At 45.6% G+C, this 27,817-nt stretch overlaps 2 protein-coding genes across 25 annotated transcripts in view; both read left to right on the top strand.

Annotated features, from left to right (window-relative positions):
* Window positions 1-27,817, top strand: part of KLHL3 (kelch like family member 3) — a 118,174-nt gene that overhangs the window by 55,514 nt on the left and 34,843 nt on the right. For 14 of the 24 annotated variants that reach the window (XM_068409567.1, XM_068409566.1, XM_068409573.1 and 11 more), the window contains 4 exons: window positions 11,651-11,774; window positions 12,634-12,872; window positions 24,056-24,172; window positions 27,070-27,176. In XM_068409567.1, coding sequence (XP_068265668.1) covers window positions 12,760-12,872; window positions 24,056-24,172; window positions 27,070-27,176 — 337 coding nt within the window. In that variant the 5' untranslated portion in view covers window positions 11,651-11,774; window positions 12,634-12,759. Of the gene's footprint in view, window positions 1-11,650; window positions 11,775-11,810; window positions 12,233-12,633; window positions 12,873-13,606; window positions 13,745-16,743; window positions 16,789-20,972; window positions 21,147-22,790; window positions 22,942-24,055; window positions 24,173-27,069; window positions 27,177-27,817 lie in introns of those variants that run through there. The other 10 variants (XM_068409578.1, XM_068409561.1, XM_068409560.1 and 7 more) reach the window with 10 other exon arrangements.
* On the top strand, window positions 3,318-5,108 carry HNRNPA0 (heterogeneous nuclear ribonucleoprotein A0). The gene has a single exon (XM_068408787.1). It carries the CDS (start codon window positions 3,632-3,634, stop codon window positions 4,571-4,573), a length of 942 nt encoding a protein of 313 aa, XP_068264888.1. The 5' UTR covers window positions 3,318-3,631; the 3' UTR covers window positions 4,574-5,108.

Genomic DNA, 27,817 nt, shown 5'->3' with positions numbered 1-27,817 from the left:
CTGTTTTCTTTGTTATCCATTGAGGCCGTAATTAGCTCCTTTTAATTTTTCTTCCTTTTTGCTATAAATTATTAAGGGTCTATAAAACTCTTGCGGGTTCTTTTCTACAAGAAACAGATACTCATTTATCTTGGGAAGGGCCATGCAGCTTTTACAATAAGTGGTAGGCAAAATATATTTTTGTATTTCCTGTAATTGTGTGGAGCTTGCAGACGGCCTCTGGGAAGAATCCTTTTTTTTTTTTAATAGATTAGGATATGGGTTTTTTTATTTTAAAACCACAAATATTTCAGTGACATTATGGGCATATTCTCTTTTCTAAAATTGGATAAAATTATTCTGTCCATGCATTGAGATAAATGGATCTAAACATGACATCTTTCCTTGTAAGTGGTTGTCAAACACAGGCATTTAATATTCCTGTCACATTAATAAGTTACCCTTAACAGACTTGGCTGTAACAGGGAAAAAAAATCCAATTTACAAACAATCAGATTACTATATTGCAAATATTAAACCTACTGGTTAATGATGATCATAGCCTTTGAGACTAAAGCATGAAAACTTGACCTGCTGATAGAAATGAGGCCAGAATTTTACTATCAGTGTTAATCTCTGGAGTTGACACCATCTGAAGAGGAAGAAGGAAGAACCTTTGTGCTGAGATGTTCAGTCTCTCTGGCCTTCACCTGGGGCTATAGTTAACTGACCTTCCAGCGCAGTCCATGTTACGCTTGTATCCACATGTCTCCAAGGGTGCGTTTCCACAGCAGTTGATCTAAATCGGGCATGTTGCAGTTCTGCTTCCTCCCTCCTGCCAGCACCAGCACTCATGGGGTCATGCAACAAACTGTTTCAGAAAGCTGAGGCAGCTAAAAACTAAGCCCTTTTTAATGATAAAATTATTTTTGGCTGTCTCAGTTCTCTTAAGCAGATGGCTGTGTGTTTGCACAAGCATCAGGGCTGGCACATGGGAGAGGGCGGGATCACAGGGCTGGAGGGCAGGAGTGCAGCAATCCCAGCGCAGATCAGTTCAGACAACTGTGGAACTCCATCCTGATATGGTGCTTAATACAAAACTGTAACCACCAGGTCAGGAGGGTTGTAATATTCAGTGTATACCTTCATAAAGACTCCCAGGACTGGTGCTGGAGGGAAGACTTGTACTCTTCCCCCTGAACAAGGGACCAGTGATGTGTCTGACAGGGGATCCAGGATATGATCTTGCTGGAAACCAGGTGGTCTGATAGTCACTTTTTATTAACCCAGTCCCCAAAACCTCTGATTTCCAGTACACTAATCTGGATTTCCCATTTGTGACTCAGGAGGGCAAGGTGGCTTGTGACCGTGAGGTTTGGTGCCAATGTTCTTGGATGGTGTGGAGAATAAAATAGCACAGAGGTTTTTGAAAGCCAAGAACTGGGATATAAACAAGGTATTACATCAAGGACTTCAAGGAAGATTTTTGCAGCTCAAACACTGTTTGGAGATGCAACTCTTCAGTGCCTGACAAATACTGCAGTGGTCAGAAATAATACTCCAAATCTGTGCTAATTGGCAGAGATAATATGACCCTTTCATAGGGAACAATGTCCTAAATATTTTGGAAAACATCTATGGAATTATCATCATAGATGAGACAAGACAGACCTGCTTTTCAAGATCTAGTGCTTGAAAAAGCAAAGCAAGAGAAGACAAGGAACAGAGCAAACAGGGAGAGGTGCTCAAGCAGAAGAGGAAGTGTTATCATCTGAGTAGAGCCCTCAGTATATTAGCATGTACATTTAACAAAGAGGAAGAGTGGGTTGAATACTCTATATAGGGATGCTTTAACACTTCATGAGTGCTTGAACATTAATATATAATATATTTGATTATGGGGTTATTTTTTCAAAGATTGTCTCAATGTCTAAACAGAAACTTTTGTCTCATTGTGAATGTAATGAACAAAGGAAGAAGTGACCTGAAGAAGTTGTGAAATTGCCTTCATTGAAGGTTTTAGAAACAGATTAGACCGGTATCTGTGAGGAGGACTAAGTAAGTTAACATAAGTTTCAGAAACTGTGTGATGCAGGTGCTAATGTGCCTAGTGAAATGTGAACTGACCTTTCCACATTCAAGGAGAGAAAATTTCACCACAAAAATTCTTAGCTCCCAGATAATTTCCAATATAAACCCGAGTGGGTGTAAGACAAAAAAAAAAAATCCTGTTTCCGATGAAAAGTTTAGTATGTTGAAAGCAGTGCTGCAGTCTTCAAGCTGACAATGTTTAAGGTACTATTGAAATGAAAAAAAAAAGGAATATCATTTCACAGGGCTTGCACACCCTTGAACAGCTCTAATGATTTCTCTAATACAATACTTCCTTTTTAGAGCTAAGGAGAGATTTAAGGGTGAGGAGGCAGTGATGGGGTTGGAAAGAGGACTGGGAAACGGGGGAGAAAGTGTAGCAGGAAAAGCGAGAAAGCAGCTGCCTGAGAGAACAGGCTGAGCAGCTGGGAGCGTGTTGGAAGCGGGAGAGTGGACACGAAGGAGGGCAGGAGCCGGCTGACGGTGAGAGGGAGCAGAGAGGAACTGGGCAAAATGGGATGGTTGGACTCCCCAAGAGGGGAGTCACTGCCCGTCAGGAACACGCTGTCCGTGAAGCTGGGGAAGGCGAGCGAGCCGCGGGCAATGGAGGTGCGAGGCCGGGGCTGGCAGGGGTGGAGAGGGGAATACAGCCGGAGGGTCCGGTCCGGCCGGGCCTGTGCCGGCTGTCGGTCAGCTGGGCGGCGCGGGGGCGGCGCTGAGGGGAGAGGCGGGGCGGGGGGCGCGCGGCGCGGCCGCCTAACGGTCACCGTTTCAAACGCTCCCGCGCGAGCCGCCCGCCGACCCTCCGCGCGCTGCCCCCGCCCGCGGGGCGGGGCGGGGCCGCCGGGGGGAAAGCGCGCGGCCGGGCGGAGGAACCCCATTGGCTCCCGTCCGCGGCCTTGACGCATTGGCGCAGCCCGCGCCGGGCCCTGCCCCACCCCTTCTCTCGGCGCGCGCAGAGGATGCCCCGCAACACCGGCCGTTACAGCGGAAGTCTATTGGCCACCCGCCGCGTCCATCACCGGCGAACCCCCGGGCCCTTTGCCGACGCGCGGCGGAGGTCGCGCCCTCCGATTAGTCGCCGCGCTCGTCGATCGCGGCCGGAGCCCCGCCCCTAAAGGTGAGTCGCGGGCGGCCCCGGCGGCGCGCTCTCATTGGCTGCGGCGGCGCGGGGGGCGTGCGCGGCGGCGGCCGGGCGGGCGGGGCTCCCGGCGTCCCCTTTGTGTGGGCACCAGTCGCCGGCCGAGCTCCGGAGAAGTCGCGGCCGCCATTTTGTGCGTGCCTGTGTTTTCCCCCGCCCACACCCCCGTTCTGCGGGAGCGGCGGCAGCCGGGACGCCCCGTCTCTTCTGCTGGTCAGGTGAGGCGAAGCGAAGGCGTTGGGCTAGGCCCAGGGAGCCATCGCCGGCGGCTGCCGCAGCCGTGAGGTCCCGCTGTTCGCGGCAAGCGCGGGGGCAGAAAGCGGCAAGACGGAGAAGGGGGGGAAAAAACCTTCGGAGCTGCCCCCCAGGAGGAGGAGTCTCGGCGCCAGGCCCAGGCGCAGCCCCGGCACCGGCGGCAGCATGGAGAACTCGCAGCTATGCAAGCTGTTCATCGGCGGCCTGAACGTGCAGACGACGGAGGCCGGGCTGCGGGAGCACTTCGCGGCCTACGGTACCCTCACCGACTGCGTGGTCGTGCTCAACCCGCAGACCAAGCGCTCCCGCTGCTTCGGCTTCGTCACCTACTCGGCGGTGGAGGAGGCCGACGCCGCCATGGCCGCCTCCCCCCACGCCGTGGACGGGAACGCGGTGGAGCTGAAGCGGGCCGTGTCCCGGGAGGACTCGGCCAAACCGGGGGCCCACGCTAAGGTGAAGAAGCTCTTTGTGGGCGGCCTCAAAGGGGACGTGGGCGAAGGGGACCTGGTGCAGCATTTCAGCCAGTTCGGCCCCGTGGAGAAGGCCGAGATCATCGCCGACAAACAGAGCGGGAAGAAGCGCGGCTTCGGCTTCGTCTATTTCCAGAACCACGACGCCGCCGACAAGGCGGCAGTGGTCAAGTTCCACCCGATCCAGGGCCACCGCGTGGAGGTCAAGAAGGCCGTACCCAAGGAGGACATCCAGTCGGGCGGGGGAGGCGGTGGCTCTGCCAGGCCGTCCCGGGGAGGCAGAGGAGGAGGAAGGGGTCGGGGCGGCGGCGGATCCGGCAACCGGGATCACAACGGCTTATCCAAAGGAGGCGGCGGTTACAATAGCTACGGCGGTTACGGTGGAGGAGGCGGCGGCGGCGGTTACGGCTCCTATGGCAGCGGCTCCTACGGAGGCGGTGGCGGCGGAGGGGGAGGCGGCGACTACGGCAACGGGTACGGCGGGTTCGGCAGCTACAGCCAGCACCAGTCCTCCTACGGCCCCATGAAGAGCGGCGGAGGAGGTGGAGGAGGGGGCGGCAACTGGGGGGGCCGCAGTAACAGTGGACCGTACAGAGGAGGCTATGGTGGGGGAGGCTACGGGGGCGGCTCTTTCTGAGCGCCCATACCCATTGGGGGTGGCGTGGAGAGCCCTCCCTTTGATACGGGGCAGCTTCTAAGTGGTTTCTCCCCTCCCTCGCCGAAGGGCAGCTCCTTTTAAATGCCTCCCTACTGCGGGAGCAGCTCCTAAATGCCCCCTTGGGGTTGCCTCTGCTGCCTGTGCCACTTCTTTCTCTCTGAAGATGGACTGGGCCCCACATACACATACTTTGTGTTACAGTCATTGATGGACTCTATTTTTTTATTATTACTTGGACCTTGGTCGTTTTTATACTAGCAACGAAAAATGTCTTGTTTTAATTTGTTTTTTTGGGGGGTACGGGGTGGGAAGTGTCTTGCTGATCTGGAGTAAAAACTGGGGAGGGTTACGGGGGAGTTTCCTTTGTTGTAAGGACTCGATACCTGGCTACTACATTTTTTCTACAAAATCTACTCGGATCCCATGACTGAAATTAACATTTCTGTAAAGGAGGAAAAAAATGGTTTTTACGTTTTTTATTTTTTAAATAAATCATTGTGTTCATTGACCTTTACATGTCTATTTTTTTTTCCTAGGATCCATTCCGTACGGTTTTAAGGCTTTTCTAGGTTTGAAGCGAGTGTTCCTCTGCTTTAAAATCTCTATGTACTTAGAGTAAATATTTTATTGCCAGTAAAGGTCCTGATTGACTTTTTTGCTACCCTTCAAGTGGATTTATTGGTTTTCAAACACTTGACAGAGAAATTTTTGAAGTACTAATCCTTGGATGTGGTCTGTTTTTTAAATATTCGTTCTCACGCAGTTTGTATGCATCCACCATCTTGTACTAGGCAGTTTGACGTGCTGACATGGTCAGTTTTTTCTAGAGGACTTTTCCATCAACGTATGTACTGTGTAGTTTTGAAGAAATAGTTTGTGTTAAGCATGTGCTTCATTCATATAAAATGTTCAGAATTTCCGATTGCTTAGTTTCACGTCCTCTTATCGGTTTGTCTGTGTATGATTCCTTCCAGGAAAGGGTCGACATTTATCCCTTCTATTAAACGCATACTTGTTTTCATAGTACCAGGTTAACAGACTTTTCACTCTGAACTATTGTCCTTCGTTAAAGTTCCCTGAGAATCTCTCACAGCACCATCTACCCACGGATGGCAGCCCCCTTGCTGCAGGCTTCATTACAGCAGGAATAAAATTGGTTTGCTAACAATTGTACTAGACTTTTGAAAGTTCTTTTATGCCACTAGATGACTGGTGTAGAATGCAATGACGTCTGCACGTGAATAAAGGTGGGCTCCATGAGTATTGACTGGAAAAAAGGAATGGATTTGCAATACCTGCCTCAGCACGTATTTTTTTTTTAATAATTGCAATTGCCCATATTTCAAAAAGTGATAATCTGAACTACGTGGGCAAAGTGCTGTGATCAATGAGCCAGCTAAGTGTACCAGCAACATAGGTGCCAGTTGTAAAGCAAAAATATCTGTGTAGTCTGCTTGATTAACAAATGTATATTTGTAGCCCTTTCACGCAATAGAATTAAAGTTTGTTGTTTATAAAAAAGCATAATGTTTTAGGGGAGAACTGCCTTCCTGCATAGAAATATAGAACAGCAACGTTTATGGGTTTATGGATATCAAATAAAGATTTGAATTCCTTATATGCTTGAGTGAGAGTATGTATGGTATGGGGCATGGATTTAAAAATTACAAAGTTATTTTGACTTCAGGTTTCTAAGCTCTTAGTCTTTAATGCTGATGCTTTATGGGACTTCATTGTAAAAGCTGGTTTTTGCTTTGCTCCAGATATGCAAGATACTAGGCATAAAATTCCCACTGATTCCAGTGGAAAGTTAAAGGTCTAGGGCTTTGTGCTTCTGGGCTGAAGGATTTCACATGAAATCTCAAGGTATTGTCAGTCTTTGATGTCAGTCTAACCTGATGGTGATTTTAGTTGAAATGAGTCTTTTTGTTGCCATTAGAAGCAAAACTAACATCAACTTAATTACCTCTGTGAGCTTAAACAGCACAACCTTTTGGTGTCATCAGGATTTAAACCAAGAGCTGAGTTTCCTCTTGATTGTGAGAATTTATGCCTCTGATAATGAAACTGTTTCTCTTTGCCTTAGCTTTTATAAATCGGTTCCGAGTAGCTTGCTATTTGCGATTATATTGTAATTTTTTTGTCTCAAAAGCTTGTTAGCCTTGGTTGTGAACCACTATCACTGCTAGGTTGTTGTAAATGCAAGTCATTTCAGAGAAGTATTTGTAAAACACTGCAAGTACCAGCTCTTGTCGGTGGACAGCTTCAGGTGGTTGGTTTTATTTCTGTTCATTGGGCTTGGAGGTTTTTACTTTACCTTTGTGCTTTAAAACCAGGTTGGACAGTCATCCTCGAACTTCGCTTGAAGCACAACTTTCCTTTTTGTAGCTGAAGTGAACTGCGGAGTTCTAGGTCTTTTGTTAGTTTGGGCATATGATTTATTCCCTTGCAATGGTGAAGTGCTGTAGCCTTACCAGGGGACAACCTGGTTTTGAGGGAAATAGTTAAATTCACTGCTGTGATGGGGCTTGTCATTTGACTTGGGAACGTAAAGGCTTGTGCACCAACTATAGCTTTGTTTTCACTTGTTATATGCCATGGAAGAATATGTTGATACTAGAAACCAGGAGGTTTTTAAAAAAGTGATATTATGTGTGAAATCTGATAGTTTTGCAAGCTATAGCTTGATTTTGAGAATTGTTGTACTGAAACATGCTGTTTGATGATCTGTATGTAGTAGTCCTCTTGTAGGACTCGTGTCTTCTCGAATAAAAAGTAGGTACCAGCAATTGCAGCTATATTAGAGAGTATGCTACCTAATTTATCTCTCAAAAGATTATCTGTTTAACTGTGTTCCGTGGTGAGCATCTTGAGTAGCTGGGACTGGATTTACTCTGACCTCTTGTCTTGTGGGAGCAAGAACTTTGTGGTGACTGTGCAGGTAACATTTGAGAAGCTTGTGTAAGCTGTTTAATAAGGGGCAGTAATGTTAGGATGTACTGCGGAATATATAGAGAGACGTGAATCTGCATTGGATAAAGACACAGTGACTTAAAGACTCTCTTTGAATATAAACCTGTTTCTAGTACAGTTCCTAGTAAACAGAAGAGATGTGTTGCTAAAGCTTTGCTGATGTATTCAATGGTATTTAGTAATTTTCTGACCTCCTGGGTGGATTGGCCGCACAGAGGTGCGTAAGAAGAACTAAGGTGGAATGAAGGATGTAGCTGGCATGTAAATAAAGGAGTTTGTGACTGTACAGTTGCTATAGGATGGTCACGGAGATAGAAATAAACTTGAGTTTGCTGTTCCTTAGTTTGTAGTTTAGTTCTGAATAAGCGTCTGAAATTCTCAATAATTTAATGCTGCCTGTTGAGGAATGAATGCTGGATTATGTTGGTTTCACCTGTGAGAAATAGGAAGTGAGAGCAATTCGTTTACTTTCAGCATTTAATGAAGAGAGTAAAAGTGCAGTAGTTTTCTTAAAACACCAATGTTATTTTTATTTTTGTCATCTGCATGAACAAAAAGAAATTCTCCAAAGCAAAGCTTTTCAGTGACTACAGTATCACAGTAGAGCTTTGCGTGTTGTGATGTGCGTGGTTTTTTGACAGTAACGAGTATTCATGTCTACTCTAAAGTATAACTTGTTCTTGATCCGGCTTCTTGTGTGACTTGTAAATTTTATTTGGCTAGTAAAATTAGCCTAACATACACTTTCATAATACTGATGACTACTGCATTAAAAAGAAACATGCTAAACACCTGTATCCATAATGAATTGATAATTGCAGGAGTCAGTGGCAGTACCTCTCGCTTGTTTGTTTTAATGTTGGGTGATGAAAAGGTGGTTTAGAACAGCAGTAACAGCTGAAACATCTTTGATCACAGTAAATCTCTGCGGGTCACTGACTGTATCACAGCTGTGAGAGACTGGCAAAATAAAAGCTGTGCCTTGCCCTGCAGCCTTGTGTAGTATACTCAGGTGGATGGTCTTTACCCTCTGGAATTGAGCAAGCTTTGGGGTTTGTGTTGTGTCCTGGAGTAGCTGCAGGTGGTGGAGCTGCAGGACTGGCTCTGGGACCCTCAGCCCCACTCACAGGAGGGTAGAGCTGCTGGGAGGCCAGCGGCGGGCACTGACAGGAGGTGGGCTTGAAGCGGGTACTTTGTGCATGCGTACTTAATGGTCAGTGAAGCTGAAATACTTAAGATGGTTAAAAATGTAATTTAAAGTTCTGAAATGCTTTATAGTGTTCTCCGCCCCCCGCCCCCAACTTGGATCCCTTCTGCAAAGCAAATCTTGCTTTCCTTTAGCATTGAAAGACCTGAGTGGATAGTGTAGGTCAGAACACTGGTTTATTATCCCGTCCTGTCAGCTGATACTATTGTTGTAATATAATAGCATTCCTATTGCTGCTGAAAAGGGTCTGAGCCCGAGTGGTGCTGAGGACCCCAGCCTCTCATTCAAGCCTGAAAATAGAGCAGCTTCTTTTTTCTGCGTACCTTGGAATGTTCTTTGTAAAATGCAAAAGTTTGGTTTAAATTGTTAATTACTCTCTAAACAATAAAACTTAAGGACACCCTTATGATATGCACGCAGTAAACAAAACTATGGCACATTTTGTGAGAACGGGGTTTTGCTCTTGCAGCCTGTGAGATGATTGGTTTTCGAATAGAAGGTAGCTTATCCAAGCCTTTTATAAAGGATTGCTTGTCCTGTAGTAGCTATTATGGATTAGTGTTTATCACTTAATCAACAGTTTGTACCACATTTACGTGGTATACATTGTTACGGACCTCGGCTTTCTAAGTTATTTAATAGGAAGAAGGCATTTCTGATATGTTTTTCAAACTGTGTGTCTATATATAATACCTTGGATTAATATTAGGTAATTGAAAGTGTAACTCCCAAAATTTCAGTCTCTCACCTTAGCCAGAGGTGTAGTTACAAAACAATGGGTTATTTAATATTTTTGGCATAACTGATTCTGTGATCTGGTGTATGCATCCCTTAAACGTGAGGTTTCTGCTTGTTATTTTTGTATTTCTTAAATGAATAAAACAATTACGTCCCTGCTTCACTTTAAAATGTATTTCACAATGCAAACACATCATAAGGTGTTTTGAGCCAGCCTGAACAAGCACTATTTGCTTTTGTTGATGTGCTTTTTTTGGGTCTCCTATTGAAGTATTATTACTCTGTTATTTCTGATATGCATTACCTCTGCTTGCACTTACCTTTAATGAGTACTATGTGTACTGTAATGTAAGTACTAATATTGATGGGTGTCAGATGCGTATTTCTTATAGCAAGATGAAAGGCTTTCTGCTCTAGATCTTTCCCTAGGAATTTTCTATCATTTACCTGTGTACTAGGACTTGTAAAGGGGCTGAGAGAGTTGGGTGCTTTCCTCCTTGATGTTCCTTTGACAAATCCCAGTCTTTTTCCCTTCTCTGCTCCCAGAACTCTCCTTGATTTCTTTTAATTACAAAGGGGATGAAATCATCACTTTTGAACTGATACCTCTTGTTTGTATGGCTCTGAGAGTGTTTTAATCATTTCTGCATTTCCCTTAAAAACATCTAACCCATCTCATGGGGAAAACGGGTAGTAGGAACACTGAAAGAGCAAGGGCTGTAAAGAAGCTGTCGTTTGGTGCAGAAGAGAGACATTCTTTGGATTCTTGTATTTCCTGTAGTTCTCCTAACAGTTAAAAAGATAGAACACTTCAGGTCTAGGCTGTTGAAAAAAAAAAAAAAGCATTAAAAATAACATTCAAATACTGTTCTCTGTCCTTGGTTCAGCCTTTGCCAGGAGGAGTCCTAAACTAAAAGTTGCAACAGCATTTTCTTAAGTACTTTCTCAGTGTGTATCTTTTTTTTTTTTTACTAAAAGTCTGTTAGGCAAAGCTGGAGTATTGCCTATTGCTATGAGAGAAAGCATCAAGCTCAGAGCACTGGCTATTCTCAGATTGTCAGCTATCCAAGTAACCAAAGCTCCTTAACTTTGAAAACTAGATGTCAAGCTCAGTCAGACTAATAATGCCATCTGTCTGAGGCATCTGGGTATATTAACCCTCTTATTCTGATGCAGGCAGTTTCATTCCTGAATGCTTTCACAAATGGAAAATATACAGATTTGGAAAGAACAGCTCTTCCTCAAAAAAAAACCCCAACTACAGTGTGTAGAGCTATGTATAGTTTTGATACATATTACACTCATTAAACTACTGTATCTCTTTTCATATGTAATGCAGTAAGGAATTGATGCCAATTTAGAAAGGGATTAAGTTTCTGTCTGGAAATGTGTCAAGACGCACATTTGCTCCCTACCATCAAAGTACAAATCACTGATGAACATGGCAGAAAAATTTCTTAGAAGCAGAATGAACTGACGAATCTGAAAATACTTCAGTTGTTCAAATGCTACTTTGTACCATGCAATTGCCAACCAGTTTCTCTCACAGAAGCCCTGTTTCTCGCTGGGAATAGTTTTGAATTGAAAGGCATGTGAAGCTACACATCCGAAAAGATGCTGTTAGTCTGTAGTCTAGTCAATATAAAAGGTGACTATCATCTCAGTCTCTTCTGTCATTTCTGTAACTTTTTTTGCTTTCTGTGGTTTTACAATGGACTTTTTCTATTTTGTAAGAAATTTTACTTTCCACAAAATCCTGGAGGAAGGAAACATGAGCCCGATCACTGCAGGCACTGATTGGGAAGAAAAAAGATCAGGAGTCCTGTCCCTGTTTCCAGCATAGGCTTGGGTTAAAGCAGTGCTGGATAAAATGCATGAGTAGTGTTTGGGACTGGAGGTTCACACTCTTTTTACTTGTTCTCCTTCTCTGTGGATCAATAATCTTGTTTTCTTTACTGCATACTAACACAGCTTCAGTGGAAAGCCTCCCTCTCCCAGCCACACACCCTGCTGAACAAATCACAACAACATGGGCAGGGCATGGCCCTGGGGGGAGGCTGTGCTTACCTGGCTGTCCTAAAAAAGCACAGCACTATCAGCTGTGTTTTGAAATAGTTTATTCTTATTGCATCCTGCAGGTCTCCTCCCTCCGCAGAAGGGATGTCCTCTGGTTTCGGGCTCACTGACTGCTCCCCGGCTGCGTTGCAGAGTGGTGACAGATTTCTGATGCTAAATTCCCAGTTCTCTCTGTGTGGTTGTCTAGTACCTTTTCAGGTTTTAGTAATCTTTTAAGTTTACTGGGTAACAAATTCAGCCAAAGTCCTTCACTGTATGATTTCATTTGGGCTTGTTTAATTGTTTTCTTTCCACCACTGCTGGAATAATGATGCTCCGTTTACTGGAGAGAGCTCCTTTGAGTCCTCTCTGATTGCAAGTTCAGGACTTCTCCCCGGGAGATCACTATAGGACTGCAGGATGGTTGTAATTGTAATTGCTAATGCCTCTTGCATAGGATATTTAGCAAAGTGCATTCTGCAAGAGAAGTAATTCTAGCTTTCTACTCTTATTTTCATGGAGATGTATCCTCCTGAAAAAGAGAGATCCCCTGGAGCACAAAGGGGAGGGTTCAAGCCTTTGCAGTAAGTAACCTGGTGCGAATTGCCTGGCCCTTTTCCCTTTAGGCCCACCTGTCTGTTATTTCCTGCAATTTTAAAATGTAGGTGAGTTATTTTTTCCGTAATTATATCATTTAGAAGTTGTTACCGGAGTTTTCTTTTACTTACCTAGCACCAGGTAGAACCTGGGCTTCCGCTCTGTGGTATCAATGTGACTTTTAAAGCCTCTTTGAGGCATGAGCTTGGTGATGAATCAGTGCCACATGTGTTTTGGAAAGGTTACGCTGGGTTTGTGTGTAGCTGGTGGAATTGGGGAGCTTGTTTTGTTGGCACTGGGGAGTCAGCTGAGAGGGAGTTGAGAAACATCACCTTTGGAAGGAAGATTGGGAAGGAAGAGCTGGGCTTGTTTTATTGCTGGTGCTGCTTTAGGCTGAAAGTATTGCAACAAGCTGGTGCCGCACATGCTCTAGTATCTTCTCAAAGCGTGTTTTCTTTCTCCCTCACAGGGTGCACTTCTGCGTGGAGAGAGAGGATGGGAAAGCTGAGCCCTGAAAAGCACACCACAAAAGTCCAGTAAGTGAACAGAAACCCGAGCTGAGCCCCTGACATACAGTTCCCACTCTGAATATGCTATGGAGATTGAGCAGAAAAAGGTGTTTGCCTGGAAAATACCAAGCAGGATAATGAAGGACAATCCGTTATCTGTGAGGAAGACGTGCTGTGTGAGACAGCTTTTTCTGGTCAGGTAAAATAATGTGCCTGCAGAAAGAATCTTGCCTAAATTTTTGTGTGTAGCAGCTGTTTGATTTACTCACTCATGTTAATGTCGCAACATGTCGTGTTACGATACTAGGGTGGTGGGCTGTGTTTCTTGGCTTTTGCAAAGAACAAAAAAATGAAATATTTAAAAAAATTTCAAGAAGAGAGCGAGGCAGTGAGCGTACAAGGAGTAATAGTAGAGAGACTTGGGCTGGGGTGGCGAGATCCTGAATGAGAATAGGTTTGTTTACACTGATCTCTCGGAGTTACAGTATACAAATATTAATTAAGCCATACAACGTCTTTTATGAAGTATATGGGTAGTTTCCCCATATTACAGAAAGCAGTATTGGAAGCATTAAGGGATATATTATAAAGACAAAAGAATCATGTTAAAATGATATCTTAACACTTAAGCAAAACTTTTTGGGAAAAAAATTGCACGTTTTGGACCATAGCCTAAACTTTTTCTCAAGTCTATCTGTTCAGTCTGTAGTGAGAACTGTATGCTTCAGTAGGTATGGGAGTCAAAACTAAGGATTCATGAGGCAAAGGGACTTGGTAGTATTTAGGCATCTGAATACTGGCCTTTGCCTTTGTGTCAGTGCCCACAACCATTGTTTTTACAGCTTTCTTCCTGAATGTTAATTTTTCCTTTTGAGTGCTCAATTCTAAACCATAAAATCTATCTGAAAATCTTCCAGCAAGTTTCTGATAATAGCTGGTATGACTAAGGGGCAGGAAGCCTGTGCTTCTGACATAGCTGCCTGTGGGTGACATCAACTGCTTATGCTACAGGAAAGAGTAAGAGGAGGAGCAGGAAGAGCATTTTCAGCTGATCTGTTACTGCTGTGTAGGGTGAGCAGTAAGAATGGCTTATGCCCCAGAAATCACAGCCTGGGCGTGATGGTGGCCAGGGGTTATTATTCTAAAGGCAGTAATGTTATGATGAAACTACTGGAGTAAAACTACTATTTTTGTAGGGATGGTGATTTATGTTAATGGTGATCCTTTAAGAAAAAAGTATTTCATAAACTTAAAATTTGCTGGCCTGCGGCAGACCGGAGTGTGGACCTGGGACATCGACCAGCAGAGGGCAACAGCCCCAGAGGCTGGAGGTGCTGGTGGCTTCTGCAGCATCTCCGCATGGAGAGCAGGGTCCTGGTGGGCAAGAGTGCTGGGGTGGATGCTCCTGCCCTCTCTCCTCTACAGATGACATGCTTCAGAAAACAGTGCTTCAGTGGGAGTCTCTTAGCTCTTAAGCTTTAGCTGCCAGAACATCACTGATTCCAGCTCTGGGAAGGTCTCTACCTAGAAGGTCTCCTAGAGCTTCCTTTTGAGTCCTGTGGGAACTTGGACCCCTGTGAGTTGCTGTAATAGCTGAATGTTAGCTGCTGTTCTGGTTTTGTTATGTGAAAGCAATGTGATGTGCTCCCAGAGATCCATATCATAAACAGTTTGATATCTTTAGCAGCTCTCCTTTTTAGTTATATAATCCCTTCCACCAAATTATTAATCATCTTTCTTAAAAAACTATGGCTTCTGCATTGAAGAGCTGTGAAAGATATACCTAAAACACTGCACTCTGTGGACCTTCCTGCTCTGAGCATCGGTTATATGGTTGCCAGTGATTGAAGGTAGATTAGGTGTAGGAGGAATTTAGGACTGCTCAGGACTAGGAATTTTTGAAACAGGCTGGAAAAATTCCACCCATCAGGTGTTACTAATTCCTCTTAACCACTTGCTCTTTCAAGATATCAATCTTTGCACTTAAAAACACGCAATAAATTTTTGTCTTGGGGTTGTTACCCCGTCACAATCATTCTGCAAGGCTGTTATAAAGATAATCTTTGATTACTGGAACATGCCTTCGTCCCATTCCAGCAAGGACTATTCACTGGTTTGCTCCTGTCTGTCACTGGGATTTACCTTCCCGTGGTTGCTGTCAGCATTTGTGGAGTCCAACGGTACATGTGCCGGTGGGGCAAAGCATATAAGAAGGTACTGCGGGTTTGGTTCAACCTGGGTGTCTAGTTCCTAGGTGGACTGAAGTGAGATGTAGATTTTTATGGTGAAAGCCTCATATTTTGTATTTATAAACCATGTGTTAATAAAAATGCACAGGTACTTTGCAGCAATTTCAGGACCTGCTCTTGTATCTGGACTTTTTCTGATTACTGAGGGACTTAATGGAAACAAACTCTAGCCCTCATTTTCTAGGTAAATTCTATTTTTAGTGTAGTTACTTTTTCTCTGTTTTGAACCCTTGTGTCCTGCAGTTTTGCACATCATGCATCAGGAGTGTAAGACTGGACACTGGGGAAGTGCTTGAGGATCTGGATGTCTTAAACCGATAGTTTAACAGGATTCTCGAAGGGAAAATGCAGGGATTTTGCCTGAATCCTGTGTGGTGTTTGACTTCATGGATTTATCTATATTTCTTCTGTTTATGAGGAGGCTGCCAAACGGTGTTTGAACAGCAGGACTCTCGACTCTCCATCCCCATGTGACTTTGGTAAAGTCCTTTCACTTCCAGATGTGTTAAGTTTTCTTATCTGAAGAATGGGGGTGATGACTAGTTAAGATTCTCAACAAGCTTTTGAAACCCTCACGTGGAAGGTGCAATAGCATCTGTTCAATCATCATTGCTGATATATTTTAAAAGGTGTACGAAACTTTGGCTGAGGACATGGTTTGAGGAGAAATGTAGAAGAGTGAGGTAATTTTAGTTACAAAAGAGATGGAGTGGCATTTTGCAAGAGAAATCTCTTGATACTTCTACTTATCTCTTCCCTTTGCACAAGAACATTTTGTGAATGGAAAAGTAATGAAGAAAGCAAATGTTTCCTGTCTTTATTATAATTAACCTTTAGGGTCTCTTTGTAGCAGAATGAGATTGAGAAAATCTTTTAATAAAATGAGAAAAAAAATAGATTTATGTAAAAGTCCCTGCATTTGTATCAACTGGAATAAAAATGGCAAAAGTGATTTAGTCCAGTGCTTCAGGCTAAATAGCACCTACAGTTTAGAAGGACCCGTATTGCCTGTGCAGTGTGTACTTGGCCTGACAGGTTGCATAGAAGGACAGGAAGATTTTTATAAGTTGGGGAACTGTAGACTAGATCCTGCTTTCTCCCCACAGAGGGTGTGGGGAGACCTCGGCGGGCTGGGACCCTCTCCCTCATTAGCAGGTCTGAGCATCACCCGTCCTCTCCTGCCACTGCCCTGTGCGCGGGCTTGACCTTATGGTTGCTACTGGGAATTTTCAGTCCGCTAAAACTTTTCTGTAGTCTTTAGATGCAAGGATTATAGTTATGGGCCACTGGGCTCATCCACCACCTCCCCAGAGGCCAGCTCTCGAGCTGTGGGGGCAACGGCACTGATACAAGGGCTGAGATGAACAGTGGGTGGATGGATGGATGGGTGGGTGGGTGATGCCGGGGGGACGAGAGCTGCTCCCCCCCTGCCACCGCTCTCCCGTCCCGCTGCCCGGTGGGCTCCCGCTCGCCACCGTCGCTCCCCGCGGTAGGACGGCTCGGGGCGGGCCATTGACCTATTTTGTTCCTCGCTGCCGTAATCGGGGGCCGTGCCGGCGGCGCGAACCGGAGCTCCCGGGAGGGGCCGGGCCGGGCGGCGCGGCGGGGCCGCCCTCACAGCTGCCGTTGCCCGGAGACGATCGCAAGCTCGCCGGGGGCGGAGGCTGCGAGGAGGCGGAGGAGGAGGAGGGCGGTGCGGGTTGCGGCGGCGGCAGTCGCTGCGGCGGGGCGCGCCGGGAACGCAGCGATCCGCTCCCGCAGGAAGCGGCCCGGGGCGGGGGCGGCCGCTCGCAGCCATGCCGGGCCCGGGGCGCTGAGCCTGCCCCGCCGCCCGCCCCGGCCCCGCCGCACCATGGAGGAGGAGAGGTGGGTACGGGGGGCGAGCCTTTGTGTGCGCCCCGGCAGCGCGACTCGGCGGGGTGCGCGGTGCCTGCCCGGAGGGGTGCGGGGTGGGGATGCCCTTCCCCGGGAGCCCTCCGGGGCTGTGCGCAGGCATGCGGGACGCGGCTTGCGGGGATCCCCCCTCCGGTCCTCCTCCTCCCCATTGCTGCCCGCTCTGCGATGAGCGCCTGCCGTGTTATTACTAGATGTTGCCGTGTCATGGTGACAGGCTGCTTCGCCCCGTGCACCCAACCCGAAGGAGCAGCGGGGTGTTTCGGTAGGATGGGTGTTAGAGAGGAGTAACGGGGTCAGGGAGGCTGCTCCAGGCGTGTTGGCTACAGCCGCCCGCGGAGCCCGGGCGGTGAGGGGCAGGGTCGCTCCCTGGGCATGGTCTGCCTTGAGCCTCCAGCAGCCGACTTCGGCATTCAGTTGAGGACATACCCGCTGATATTTGGTGCTTTTTTTTGAGTGCTGAATGAAAATCTGTAACGTCTGTGGAGCCTTCAGGGCTCACTACCTGTGTGTGTGTGCAAAGCCGTGCACCGCACGGGCAGGAGGGGATCCCGGGTCTCCCTCGCACGGTGGCTGGGCTGGAGGGACTGTATTTCCTGCAAGGCAGCTATTTTGCTCTAAAACCTGTGTGCACAAGTGCTTCAGAGTCGACCTAATGCCCGCTGAACGCGTAAAAGAGCTTATTGCTGCTCAGAGACTTGGTAGATGCCAGAGACTGTCAGTGTTTCTGCTCTGCCTTCGTTCCTCCTCCTCGCTGTCAGGGTGCCTTTCACACACCAGAAGCTCACTTGTGCTGCTTCAAACTGAACATTAAGCTGCTTTGTTTTTTTTTTTTTTTTGTATTTTTTTTAAAAACAGGATATGCTGAGTGCTTCCTTTTGTGCTGGTGACCTTGCAGGGAGTGGGGGAACAGAGAGGGGGCTTGACCCGCTGGTCGTACTAATCATCAGGGCTTGACAGAAGTTTTGTTTAAATATGATACATTGGAAAATTAAGCTGGGGTCAACCCCCAAATTCTGGAAATTTTCCGTCTGAAGAGGGAAAGCAGGCGCAGCAGCCTGTGGGAGTTGCTTTCCAAGCTCTGAAGGGCAGCTTTCTACCCTTATGCAATTCAAGGGTTGCAATTGTTTGTGTATTTAATGTGCAAAACAAAACTTCCAGCCTGCCACATCTCTCTTTAAATTATGTTGTAGGGCTTCTATTTCCTGTAAGGGTGTGAATGGCCACCTCTGGATATTAATCCAGATATTAATTAATTTCAAGTGCCTTGAAATCTTCAATTGTCATGCTAGATGCTAGCCTGTGGAATGGGTTTTCTTCCTTTTTTTTTTTTTTTTTTTCCCCTTTAGATATATAAATGAGTCTAGTGTTTGAGGAAGTGGAGCAGAGCTGTGTTGATACCCCAGGCTGGGATCATCCTTGACACCATTACTTATTACCTTTTTTTATGGTTACCAGCAATGGTCTCATTTGACTGGAGGCCTTTTGCTGGGGATACAATGGTGAAAAAGTCACCGGGAAAGTACCTGGGCTGTTTTGCCTCATCCTTTTTTTTCCAGTCCATCTGTTTTTAGGCATGAAGGAGTGTCCCCATCAGCATATTCTCTGCCTCTGGAAGTGAGGAATGATTACCCAAATTGCTGCTTGTATTTCTAGTTTTCGGGAAGAGGAAGGCGGCCCTGAACTGGTCGTGGGCAGTAACGATGTGGGGTTTGATTCTTGGCAAGGAAAGCTGGAAATATTCACCTACTTTCTAGTTCGAAAGGGCATGTCGTGTGAGACTGCTCTGAGGCTGCTTTGCCTGCTCTGAGCAAGTCCTGGGAGGAGGTGTTAAAAAATGACCTTGGTGGGAGAGCACCCTGGGCTGGTCCTGTTCCCGTTTTTTGTACTTTTGCCCTGCATTTCAACTCGGATCTATGTCATGCAGATTAGGCCTCAAATTTTACACTCGGTGACTTCCATGACAGCAGAATTCCCCCTGGTTTTTAATGTTATTGCTTTTTCCATTTTTGTAGTCAGTGAGGAACACGTTACTGGGGCTCGCATCACCTCTGACTCTGGTTCCAAGCCTGCCCGGACTCAAATATCCTGATAACTTGCACATCCGAGTTGTTCAGTGGTATCATGTGCCCATGTCATTGCCCATGGGCAGAAGCAGCCGAAGGCAAGGGGGGTTTAACCTGAAACATTTGCATTTGGCAACAAATTATTTCAGAATCTTGATTCTCTCCTACTGTGCTGACAGAGACTTGTACTTTATGGAGAAATTACATAATGCTGTGTGATGGGGCGTGGTGCTCTGGGTCTGAATTTGCAAAGTGTGTTTGAGTTTGGATAGAAAAAAAAAACCCCTGGAATGCTAATTTTTTTTTGTTGTTGGTTGAAGAATTAAAAACCCTGTAATTTTAACTTTATCTTTGAGTGGGGGTAGTGTCTTCATAGTATTTGTTTGAGAAATACAGTATTTGCCTTAGAAAGCAAATGGTATTGTCATATTTGAGTTATTTTGTGTTGTTGCCATTACTGTCAGCAAAGACTTTTCTTCTCAGTAGTTCCTGAAGTCTGCTTTTCCCCCGAGGTCTCCTTTTGATATGAATATCCTTCTGGGGATCTGCTGTATACCAATTGTGTGTTTTTCTAAGCTAATGTCTCCATGTTGATGTAGGCAATGAAAAAAATCAACAAAATAGGAAAATAATGTTGCTTATATAAAAAAATAATCCTTTCCATTATACTACCTCCCATGTTTTAATGATAATATGTTTCTCTGAAATCCTCTCAAAATCCATCTAAGTATTTGGATTCCTTCAGTCACATTTTTCTATTATTTTTGTATATACCTAAAGAAAAATTCAGAAATTGAGATTTTTATAAATATGCCGTTACACTGACATCTTTTTCTTACTGTGTCTGCCTGCCTTGAGAAATAAAACTATATGGCATAACATATTTGCGCCATGATTTTGGCCATTGATTCTAAACAGAGAATTACTCCAGTTAAGGTGAAACGATTTTTCATTTTACTAAGACTAAATTAGTATTTTGGTCTTCATTTACCTTAGTAGAGGCATTTAAGTTTTGAGGACTAGTAAATGCTGTTGGGTGTCTATTACACTTTTAGATCAGAGCTATGTCAAACCTGTCAGAAACCGAAGATTAACATTTTATGGTGATTATTGTAACGTTTTATGGTGAAGAAGCTCCATAGGCTTTGAAAATTCACAGTTAGCACGTCACTTTTGGTTGATATAAGGATATGAAGTGCCCGTGGAGACGTTGGGTTGCCCGTGCTGTGGGAGGGCAGGTCACTGAGCCCTGTTGACTCTTTGGCCAACTTTGGGGGTCCAAAGCTCTGTGATGTTACAGGACAACCCAGGAGAGCAGACCTCAGCCTGCAGTGTGCAGGCAGGAGATGAGGACACTCCCAGAGACCTCCCCCCAGTGCTGCACAGTGGGATGAGGCTGGACTGGACATGTCTGGAGTCCCATCATCTCTCCAATGTGAGAGCCTGGTGGAGAGGGACCTTCGTGGTGTCCACATGTGGGCTGGGAGGTGAGCCCGGTGGCTGTTCTCCCAGAAACGTGAGCAGAAGCTCATCCTTCTCTGCTCCGAAGGAGAGCGCGTTTGAGATCTGCCCCTCTAGGGTGAACTCCTGGCTCCAGTAAAGGCAGCGGTAAATTGGTTTTGGCAGAGCTTGGATTTTTGTTCCTGGGGTTTACCAGCTCTCTGCAAGGCAATAATCTTGCCAGGGGACAGTTTAGCTCTAAGGAAGGCTTTTATTCTTTCACATAATCTACAAAGACATCTGTAATTACTGCTGGTAACTAAGGCAACCCAACTTTATAGTTGATCACGCATGCAGCAGAGCTACGGGGTATGGGTTTTTAAAATACCTTTCTGTTGGTTGGTATGTGGCCACGCTCAGGCAGGAGCTGGACTGTCAGCCCATGGGTGGCTTGAGCCGAGCCCTGCGAGTGGGTCTTGGAGAGGAGGAACACGGTGTAAATGGGGTTGTGATTAGCTTCGCTGCCTTAACTGGGGACTCTCCAGTCAGGGTTCGTTTGTTCTACTTGGGGACAGCGTTGAAAGGCCATGTAGGGGGTGATGGGTGGGGCTGGCACTCTCTGAAAGTTAAGAGCCTTTTTGCTTGTTTTAGGAGAATCCTGCTGTGCCCCTCACGAGGATGTTCATCTGGCCCAGGGAAATTAAACCATTTGTCCATTCACTCTGTGCACGGCCTCGGATAGCCCAGGAATAGAACAAATTGCTCTTGGCAGCCAGCTTGTGAGTCCTGCTGGTGTGGTAGGACATCAGCTACGCAAACGTGAAGGTGCTGGGGGGGAAGTCTTTGTGGTCACGGGATGCAAGGGGCTTCTGCACGTCTGGGTGGTCTCAGCCAGTGCCTTTGATCAGAGGACCCTGTTCCTCCTTTGCTTTGCTCCATTAATATCATAACAGTGTAATAAGTGTAATAATTCTTGGTGTTGTGGGAAGAAAGCCCCCAGAGAAGGGCTATACCATGCACTGTTTTGGTCTTCTCAGAGGTAGCTTTTGCTTTGTGGCAGGTTGCATTTGCTTGGAGCGTTTAGGTTCATGCATTTTTATGTTGGAAATGTGTCTGTGATCTCTGAGAGCGCGTGCATGGGTGTGTGAAATCTTCCTCCCAGATAAAATCATCCTCTGTCCGTTACTGAAACGCAGTTCTGTGGAAGCTGAGTCAGTCTCAAAGATGAGTTAAAGGCTTTTGGCCATTAATTTTTCAAATATGTTTTTTTTTATGAGTCACTTGGAAAAACTTTAAATAGCATATCTTGATTTTTTTGAAACAAATTTTTAACCAGACAATCTGCAGTACTTCCTTATGGTGAGCCTTTGGCAAGATGTGAAATCCACCCCTGCTAATAAAGCTGGGGATGTCTTTTAGGATGCTGTTCAAAAAGTTACTTTTCATGCTTTTTAGGAAGAACTGATTGATCTTTTTCAGAAATTCCGAAGCAAGGTTTTTGCTTTTAAAATACACAGACAAACGTTGGTGGAGTTGAGGCTTTATCAAGGCTTGTTGATCTGACATTTACTTTGGTGTTCAATGAAACTTGCTGCATCCTTTGAACTGTATCTTCTGCCAGCGGAAAAGTTTGAACGTAATGAATCTTTGGTCTTTGGCACTGGAGTGCTAATGGATAAATCTCAGCGGTGTGCCTTTTCTTATTAAAGAAGCCCCATGATTTTTGCGTGCGTCACTTGATTTTGGATCTGCGAGGTCTGTCTTTGATGGTGACCGAGGCAGTGTCCTGTGGTGGAGCTGCCTCCGTGGAGGAGACTCCCTCGCTGGGGTGTGCAGAGTTGGGGAAGAGCTGAGTGCCGCCGCTGCTCCGTGCCCATGAACGCCACTGGCCAGCACAGAATGAGCCCAGCTTTCTTCAGGGACAGAAAAGCTGGTTGTGTCGTTGCCTGGTACCAGTCCCTTGAATACTGAACATTTAATAAGAGGTGCTCTTCTTTCTCATCTATTTGTTTTAATCCAGCCATACTAAGCTAATTGCATGGTGACTGTAACGCAGTCTGGGAAGTTGTCTCCCTCATCTGCGACACATGCTGAGTGATGTTGTGCTCAGCCTTGCGGCTTCACTTATGACTGAAAATATTTCACTTACTCAGCAAAGGGAAGGAATTGGACTTGGCTGGTTTTTGGCATTAACCTTTGTCTCGGGCACGAAGCTGGAGGCCGCTCAGTATGCAGGCGTGTGTTCGAGCTGCATGCAGCTTGGCTGCTGCTCAGCGTCTTGTTTCTAAAAGAAGGACAATGCAACCCACTGAGGACAGCTGGGGGCAAAGAGCCTCATGTGGTCTCAAGAGACACGGTACTGGTAACAGTCACCAGTCAGGAGTAGGCAGCGGGGATGGCGTAACGTTCAGTGACGGCTTCACACTGTCAAGAGGTTGTAAATGGTGAATAATTGTATTTTTTTCACAGGAAAAGTCACTGTGTGTGAGTGTACATGTCTATAGACACATATGTGCATGCATACACGCCTTAGCAGAGGCTGCCAGGCTGTTCTGGGGAAGGATCCTTCCACGATTCCCTGACTTTGTACCCTTCTTCAGACATCATCTTCTGGTCACAGGTAGAGCCACGAAGCTGACTGTTGGTTTAACCCGATTCAGCCTTTTTTATCGTGATACAAGCCCAATTAAGAAAGGTGGCAGGAAGGAGGGGACAAATGTGAAGCTGAGGGAGACCATCCTTTGAAAGGAAAACTCTTGAGAAGGCCTCCAATGGGGTGCATGGTGGCCATGGGGTTACCTCCTGAGGTCTGGCATTTGCTTGGGGTTGGCTTTTGATGTGGACAACCTTGCTTGACTTGTCTTGTTTGCCTTTGCCTGCTGGCAGGTTTGAGGGGCGAGCTGTGGCTGTAAGCAGAACAGGGACCTGGCTCTTAACTGCTGCTTTTTTCATAGGTGGAAACCTTTAGCTCCGAGTGATATTGACCTGATGTCAATGCTCTATAAAGAGCCAATGCTCCCAACAAAGTAATGAGGACACATCTGTGCCTGAGGCACCTGTTGGCCTGGTTAAACACAGCACGTAACTGGGTGCTTCTGGTTTGACATTCCCATCACAACCACCAGCTATATAAGAAAAGTGTGGTTTAATAATTCTTCTGTTTCAGTGGTATCTAATAGACCTATTTCTAAAATGGAAATGCGATGTGGCCTCTGTAAAGCTAATGCTTTGGAAGCTGTGCAGGGAGCTTTAATAGTCCTTTTCTACTTGCCTCTGTGGAAGAAGACACAAGTCATGTATTGGATGCTTGCGTTTTTCAGATGGGACACTGAAGACTAAACTTCTCTTTCTCGGTATGGATGTTACAGCACCCATGGTACTCTTGTAGTTCCCAGTGCTGAAGTCTATTTCTGTTCAGTGAGGCAATTATTTTCTGGCTTGAATTTCAACTTATACTGCTTTCCTGGCCTGAAGCCTATAAGGCTGGGCTTTGTCCTCGAGTGTTTGGCACTTTTTCCTTTTCTTCCCTGCTGACTGAAGTGTGGGCTGGGTTGGCTTTCAACATCCATGCAGAAGTAGCTGTGTTTGTGATGCTCTTCATATGATGAACCTGAGCCGACTAACAAACATGCAAGTAACTCCGTGCATAATACCCTGTGCTGCAGTTTTATGATACTTCTTTTTAAAGTGTCATTGAATCAAACTTTCTGCTCCTTTTTTGTCCCTGTTTTTAGCATTAAGCAGAGTTCCCGATCCTCTGAGGCAGCTGAAGATGAAAAGGACCAGCGCACAGTGACAGTCAACCCCTCTCACATGAGAAAGGCATTCAAGGTCATGAATGAATTACGGAGGTACACTTTTAACTTAATGGGCACCCTCTCTGGTGTAGCAGAAATGTGCTGATTGGAACAGAAAGGCTCCTGGGAGACTGAGAAAAAAAAATCTGTGCCATCTTTATCACAGCTAATGGTTGTGTGTAGGGTATTAATAAACAAGTAGGAAGAGACAGCTAAAATATAGCCCTTTTGTGGTGGGTTGCTCTTTCCAATCTCAGACCTCTCCATCTTCCAGCAGAAGCAAGCCAGCTACGGCTCAAAAACAGTGTCTGAGCAAGAGCCTTCATTTATAGATGATAATTCATTTGGTCTTTTCCATTACTTACAGCAAATTCAACTGTAAACTATGTTCTTAACTGAGCTAATGGTCTGAAAACCAATAATAGAACATTACAGACATTAAGACACCTACACGTAATTACAGACCGAAGATTATTAATATACTGTTCTTATTCTCTTTAACTAGCAGCGTCGCTCAGTCTGGGGTTAGCACCCCAAAGGAGGGGTTGAAAAAAAGCAACAACTCCGCAAGAATATCAGCTCTCTACTTGCAAATTTAAAAATCCTGATATTGGTTAAAAGAGAACCCCTTGGTCTCCACACAGCTGTGTGGGTACAGGGAGAAAGGAGACTGAAAAAACCATCAGCGAACAGAGTCTTCGAGAACCACTGTCATCACATCAGCAATGTGGTGGCAGTGGTTAAACCCGAGTTGTTTCTTGGTGGTTGTTACCCCACGAAACAGAAGTTCAGCGGGCATTTCTCTGACTAGTTCATCGAGTCCTTTGCCATTCAAATAAAGACTTAGAAACCCAATTTTTAAAGAATTCCTGTGGAAATGTTGTCATACACACGAACTTATGTGCTTCCTCACTAACCAGATGGTATGATGAAAGCAGATAACACCCTTTACTCTTCCTGCACACTCAAAGTACTCAAATGATGCTGTAATAGCCACCTCTCGTCTGTGGATTAAGTAGTTTCCCAATGTAAATGTTCTACAGTGTGGAGAAGGGTTAGAAATGTCCCCTTCCACAGATGTCTGACAGATTCTCAGTTGTATAGGAACAGAAAATGGAAATATCCTTCCCTTGTAACAATTATGTGAAGTGGAGTATGTGTGTTTTTTTTTTTAATTGCCATCCCTCTAGTCCTTTCTTTGTACTGAAAGCAAAGGGTCTGAAAATAGAGGTTTGTGCAGCTATATTCAGAAATCTATTGTGCTACTATTATTCCTTTGTTAATTGAAGCATAGTGGGAATAGCTGGAGACTGACCATGTTTCTTGGTGCCTGTAGTTAGCTAGATCTTGTGCAATACCGAAGTGATAAAGCAGGCAAGACTGAAAGCTGCCCTTAAGCACCTGTTTGATGTTTTCTTCTTTTGGGCACTACTTTTTGTCAGCTCCTGCTGCTGTTCTGGCATATACAGCTCTCACAGCTATTGTGTGTGCATTGAGCTTGCAATCTGTTAAGCTGTCAACAATCAGTGTTAATAGCTGCCTTGAATAATAGTGCCTCCATTCAAATGCATCCAGAAACCTTATAGAGAGGGTCTAGAAAAATCTTGATAAGCCTTTAACTTATTTACTAGATGTTGCTCACCTGAAATTTTTAGCTTTCCAATGTAGATGAAATCAATTTAATGAGTGGTACTTTAGGTAACTATAGTCCAAAGAGGAGTTGAACAAGAGCACATTTTACATAAGCTGAAGGAAATGAGGAAGTCTTCATTAAGAGGCTGTTAGAGCGCTTCCCTCATTGCCATCACCCCTTTCAAACTGGGGTGCATGCAGAGCACAGACTGCCAGTTCCTACTTTCTTCCTCTTTTCCAGCTATAACCCTCCATTTCACAGATGTTTTGCTCCCGTATGCTAATATATGGAGAAGAGGAGACATACCTAGTCCATTAGCAACTCTTTGTGTGTTTATCTGATACGCAGTTTCCTGAAGGCGACATGGGGATTTACAGAGGCTGATCCTTTTTCAGGCTTGACATTTGAAAAGAACACCCTTATTTTGCATTTGTATGCTCAAACATCTTAAACCAACTTATTGGGAGGCTGAGCACTTCTAGCTGTCTGCATCTCCGAAGCCCTGTGCAAACATTAACTAATGAATCCTCAAAGGACATACGTGGGGCTGGTAGAAAAGGTCACTAGTTAATGAAGTGACTTTTGCAAAGCTGTACAATGAGTCGGTGGGGGAGCTCAGAAGTTTTTTGGTTTCTCTTTGGAACCCTGTGCTTGATCCCAGTGACTCTTAATCCCTGACTAATTCATGTGGTAAACGAAGTCCTTAGGCCCATGGATAAACTCCAGTGACTGGGGTCTCACTGGGAGATGGCTGAGGCAGCCTCTGCGCTGGGCAGTGCCAGGAGATGTTTTGGTGGTCACGTTCTTTAGGGCCAAACATGGAAGGAAGTACAGAAATAACTTAATTTTTCTACTCTACCTTTCCCCTGTGGAAAGATGAACACTGCTGGTGTTCCCTTGCATGGCTATTTCTTGTCATGTAGATCTGCTAGAGCTTGGCTCCGGGTAGTGCCCAAACTCTTAAGCTCTTCTGTGCCTTCTTCAAGCCCTATTTGTCTGAGAGGTAGAAGGAGCCCCTTACCCATCCATTCTTTGGGCAGCACATATGCTTAGTTTGGCTTCCAGAGTTTTTTTTTCTGGGAAAGAACCACAATCAGGGCTACAGCACCAGGAGGATTCAGGCTTTGCTTTATAGGCAAACACTGATAGGAGCTGGAGGCTGAAGGATTAGAGGACCTTCCGCTGGGATTTGGCAGACGCTCAGATGTCTGGTCTGTAATAGTGGGTCTTCTGCTTACTTTTTCAGGCTATAATGACGTAGCTTTTTGCCTGACCAGAAGTTCTGAAATGATCTTTGTCTTTTCTGGTGTTTTTCCAGCAAGCGGCTCCTCTGTGATGTGGTGATTGTGGCCGAAACTGTGGAGATGGAAGCCCACCGCGTGGTCCTTGCGGCCTGCAGCCCTTACTTTAGTGCGATGTTTACAGGTACTCTTCTGCACACCGGACGCTGTACTCGGGTTGAACGGGCCATTGCAAACCCAGAGGCTTCTGGCTGCATCTCTGGCAGGAGCTGCAGCAGAGGCAGTAGGCATGGCCTGCGGGGAAAGGGTTTCCTTGAGAGGAGAAGTACAGTTAGGTCTGCAGTTTGCTGCACTTGATGGATGATGCTGGTCATCCTTGACTAATTCCTTGAGGCATGGTATATGGGTATGGGGTGGTTGTATGGGTGTGGAGTAAGTGGGTAGCATGAGTCACAAGAAGGTTACTATGAGGTTTGGCTCACTGCTTTTTGGGTTGTTTTTTCCCCCCCTTAACAAGACCTTGGGTCATGAAAACACATCATTAACATCAAGCACGTGTGCAGTGCCCTAAATGTTCATGGTGCACATCAAAGAAGTTGCTGGCACAGGAGTTGTAGTTTCAAGGCTCAGCCCTGCCGATGCTGATTTGCAGTCACGGACGTTTAATCTCCCATGGCACTTTTTGCTGCTGCCCGAAATAACACCCTTGTTCTCTCGATCCCAGTGTGTTTTAGCAGACCTGCCTCTTTGCATGGTGTGTTGCTGCCGTCTGGTATATTTTGGTGATGGCAGATGCAACCTCAGTGTGAAGGGAAGAGGAGGACA

This window comes from Nyctibius grandis, chromosome 10 (genome assembly GCF_013368605.1).
Source record: "Nyctibius grandis isolate bNycGra1 chromosome 10, bNycGra1.pri, whole genome shotgun sequence".
Classification (NCBI taxonomy): Eukaryota; Metazoa; Chordata; class Aves; order Nyctibiiformes; family Nyctibiidae; genus Nyctibius; species Nyctibius grandis.
The sequence above is the reverse complement of the archived record's forward strand: the minus strand, read 5'-3'. Positions and strand labels throughout refer to the sequence as shown.

Bases quoted from the DNA above. Each gene is read 5' to 3' on its own strand.
- HNRNPA0 (XM_068408787.1), top strand. From the start codon at position 3,632: ATGGAGAACTCGCAGCTATGCAAGCTGTTCATCGGCGGCCTGAACGTG.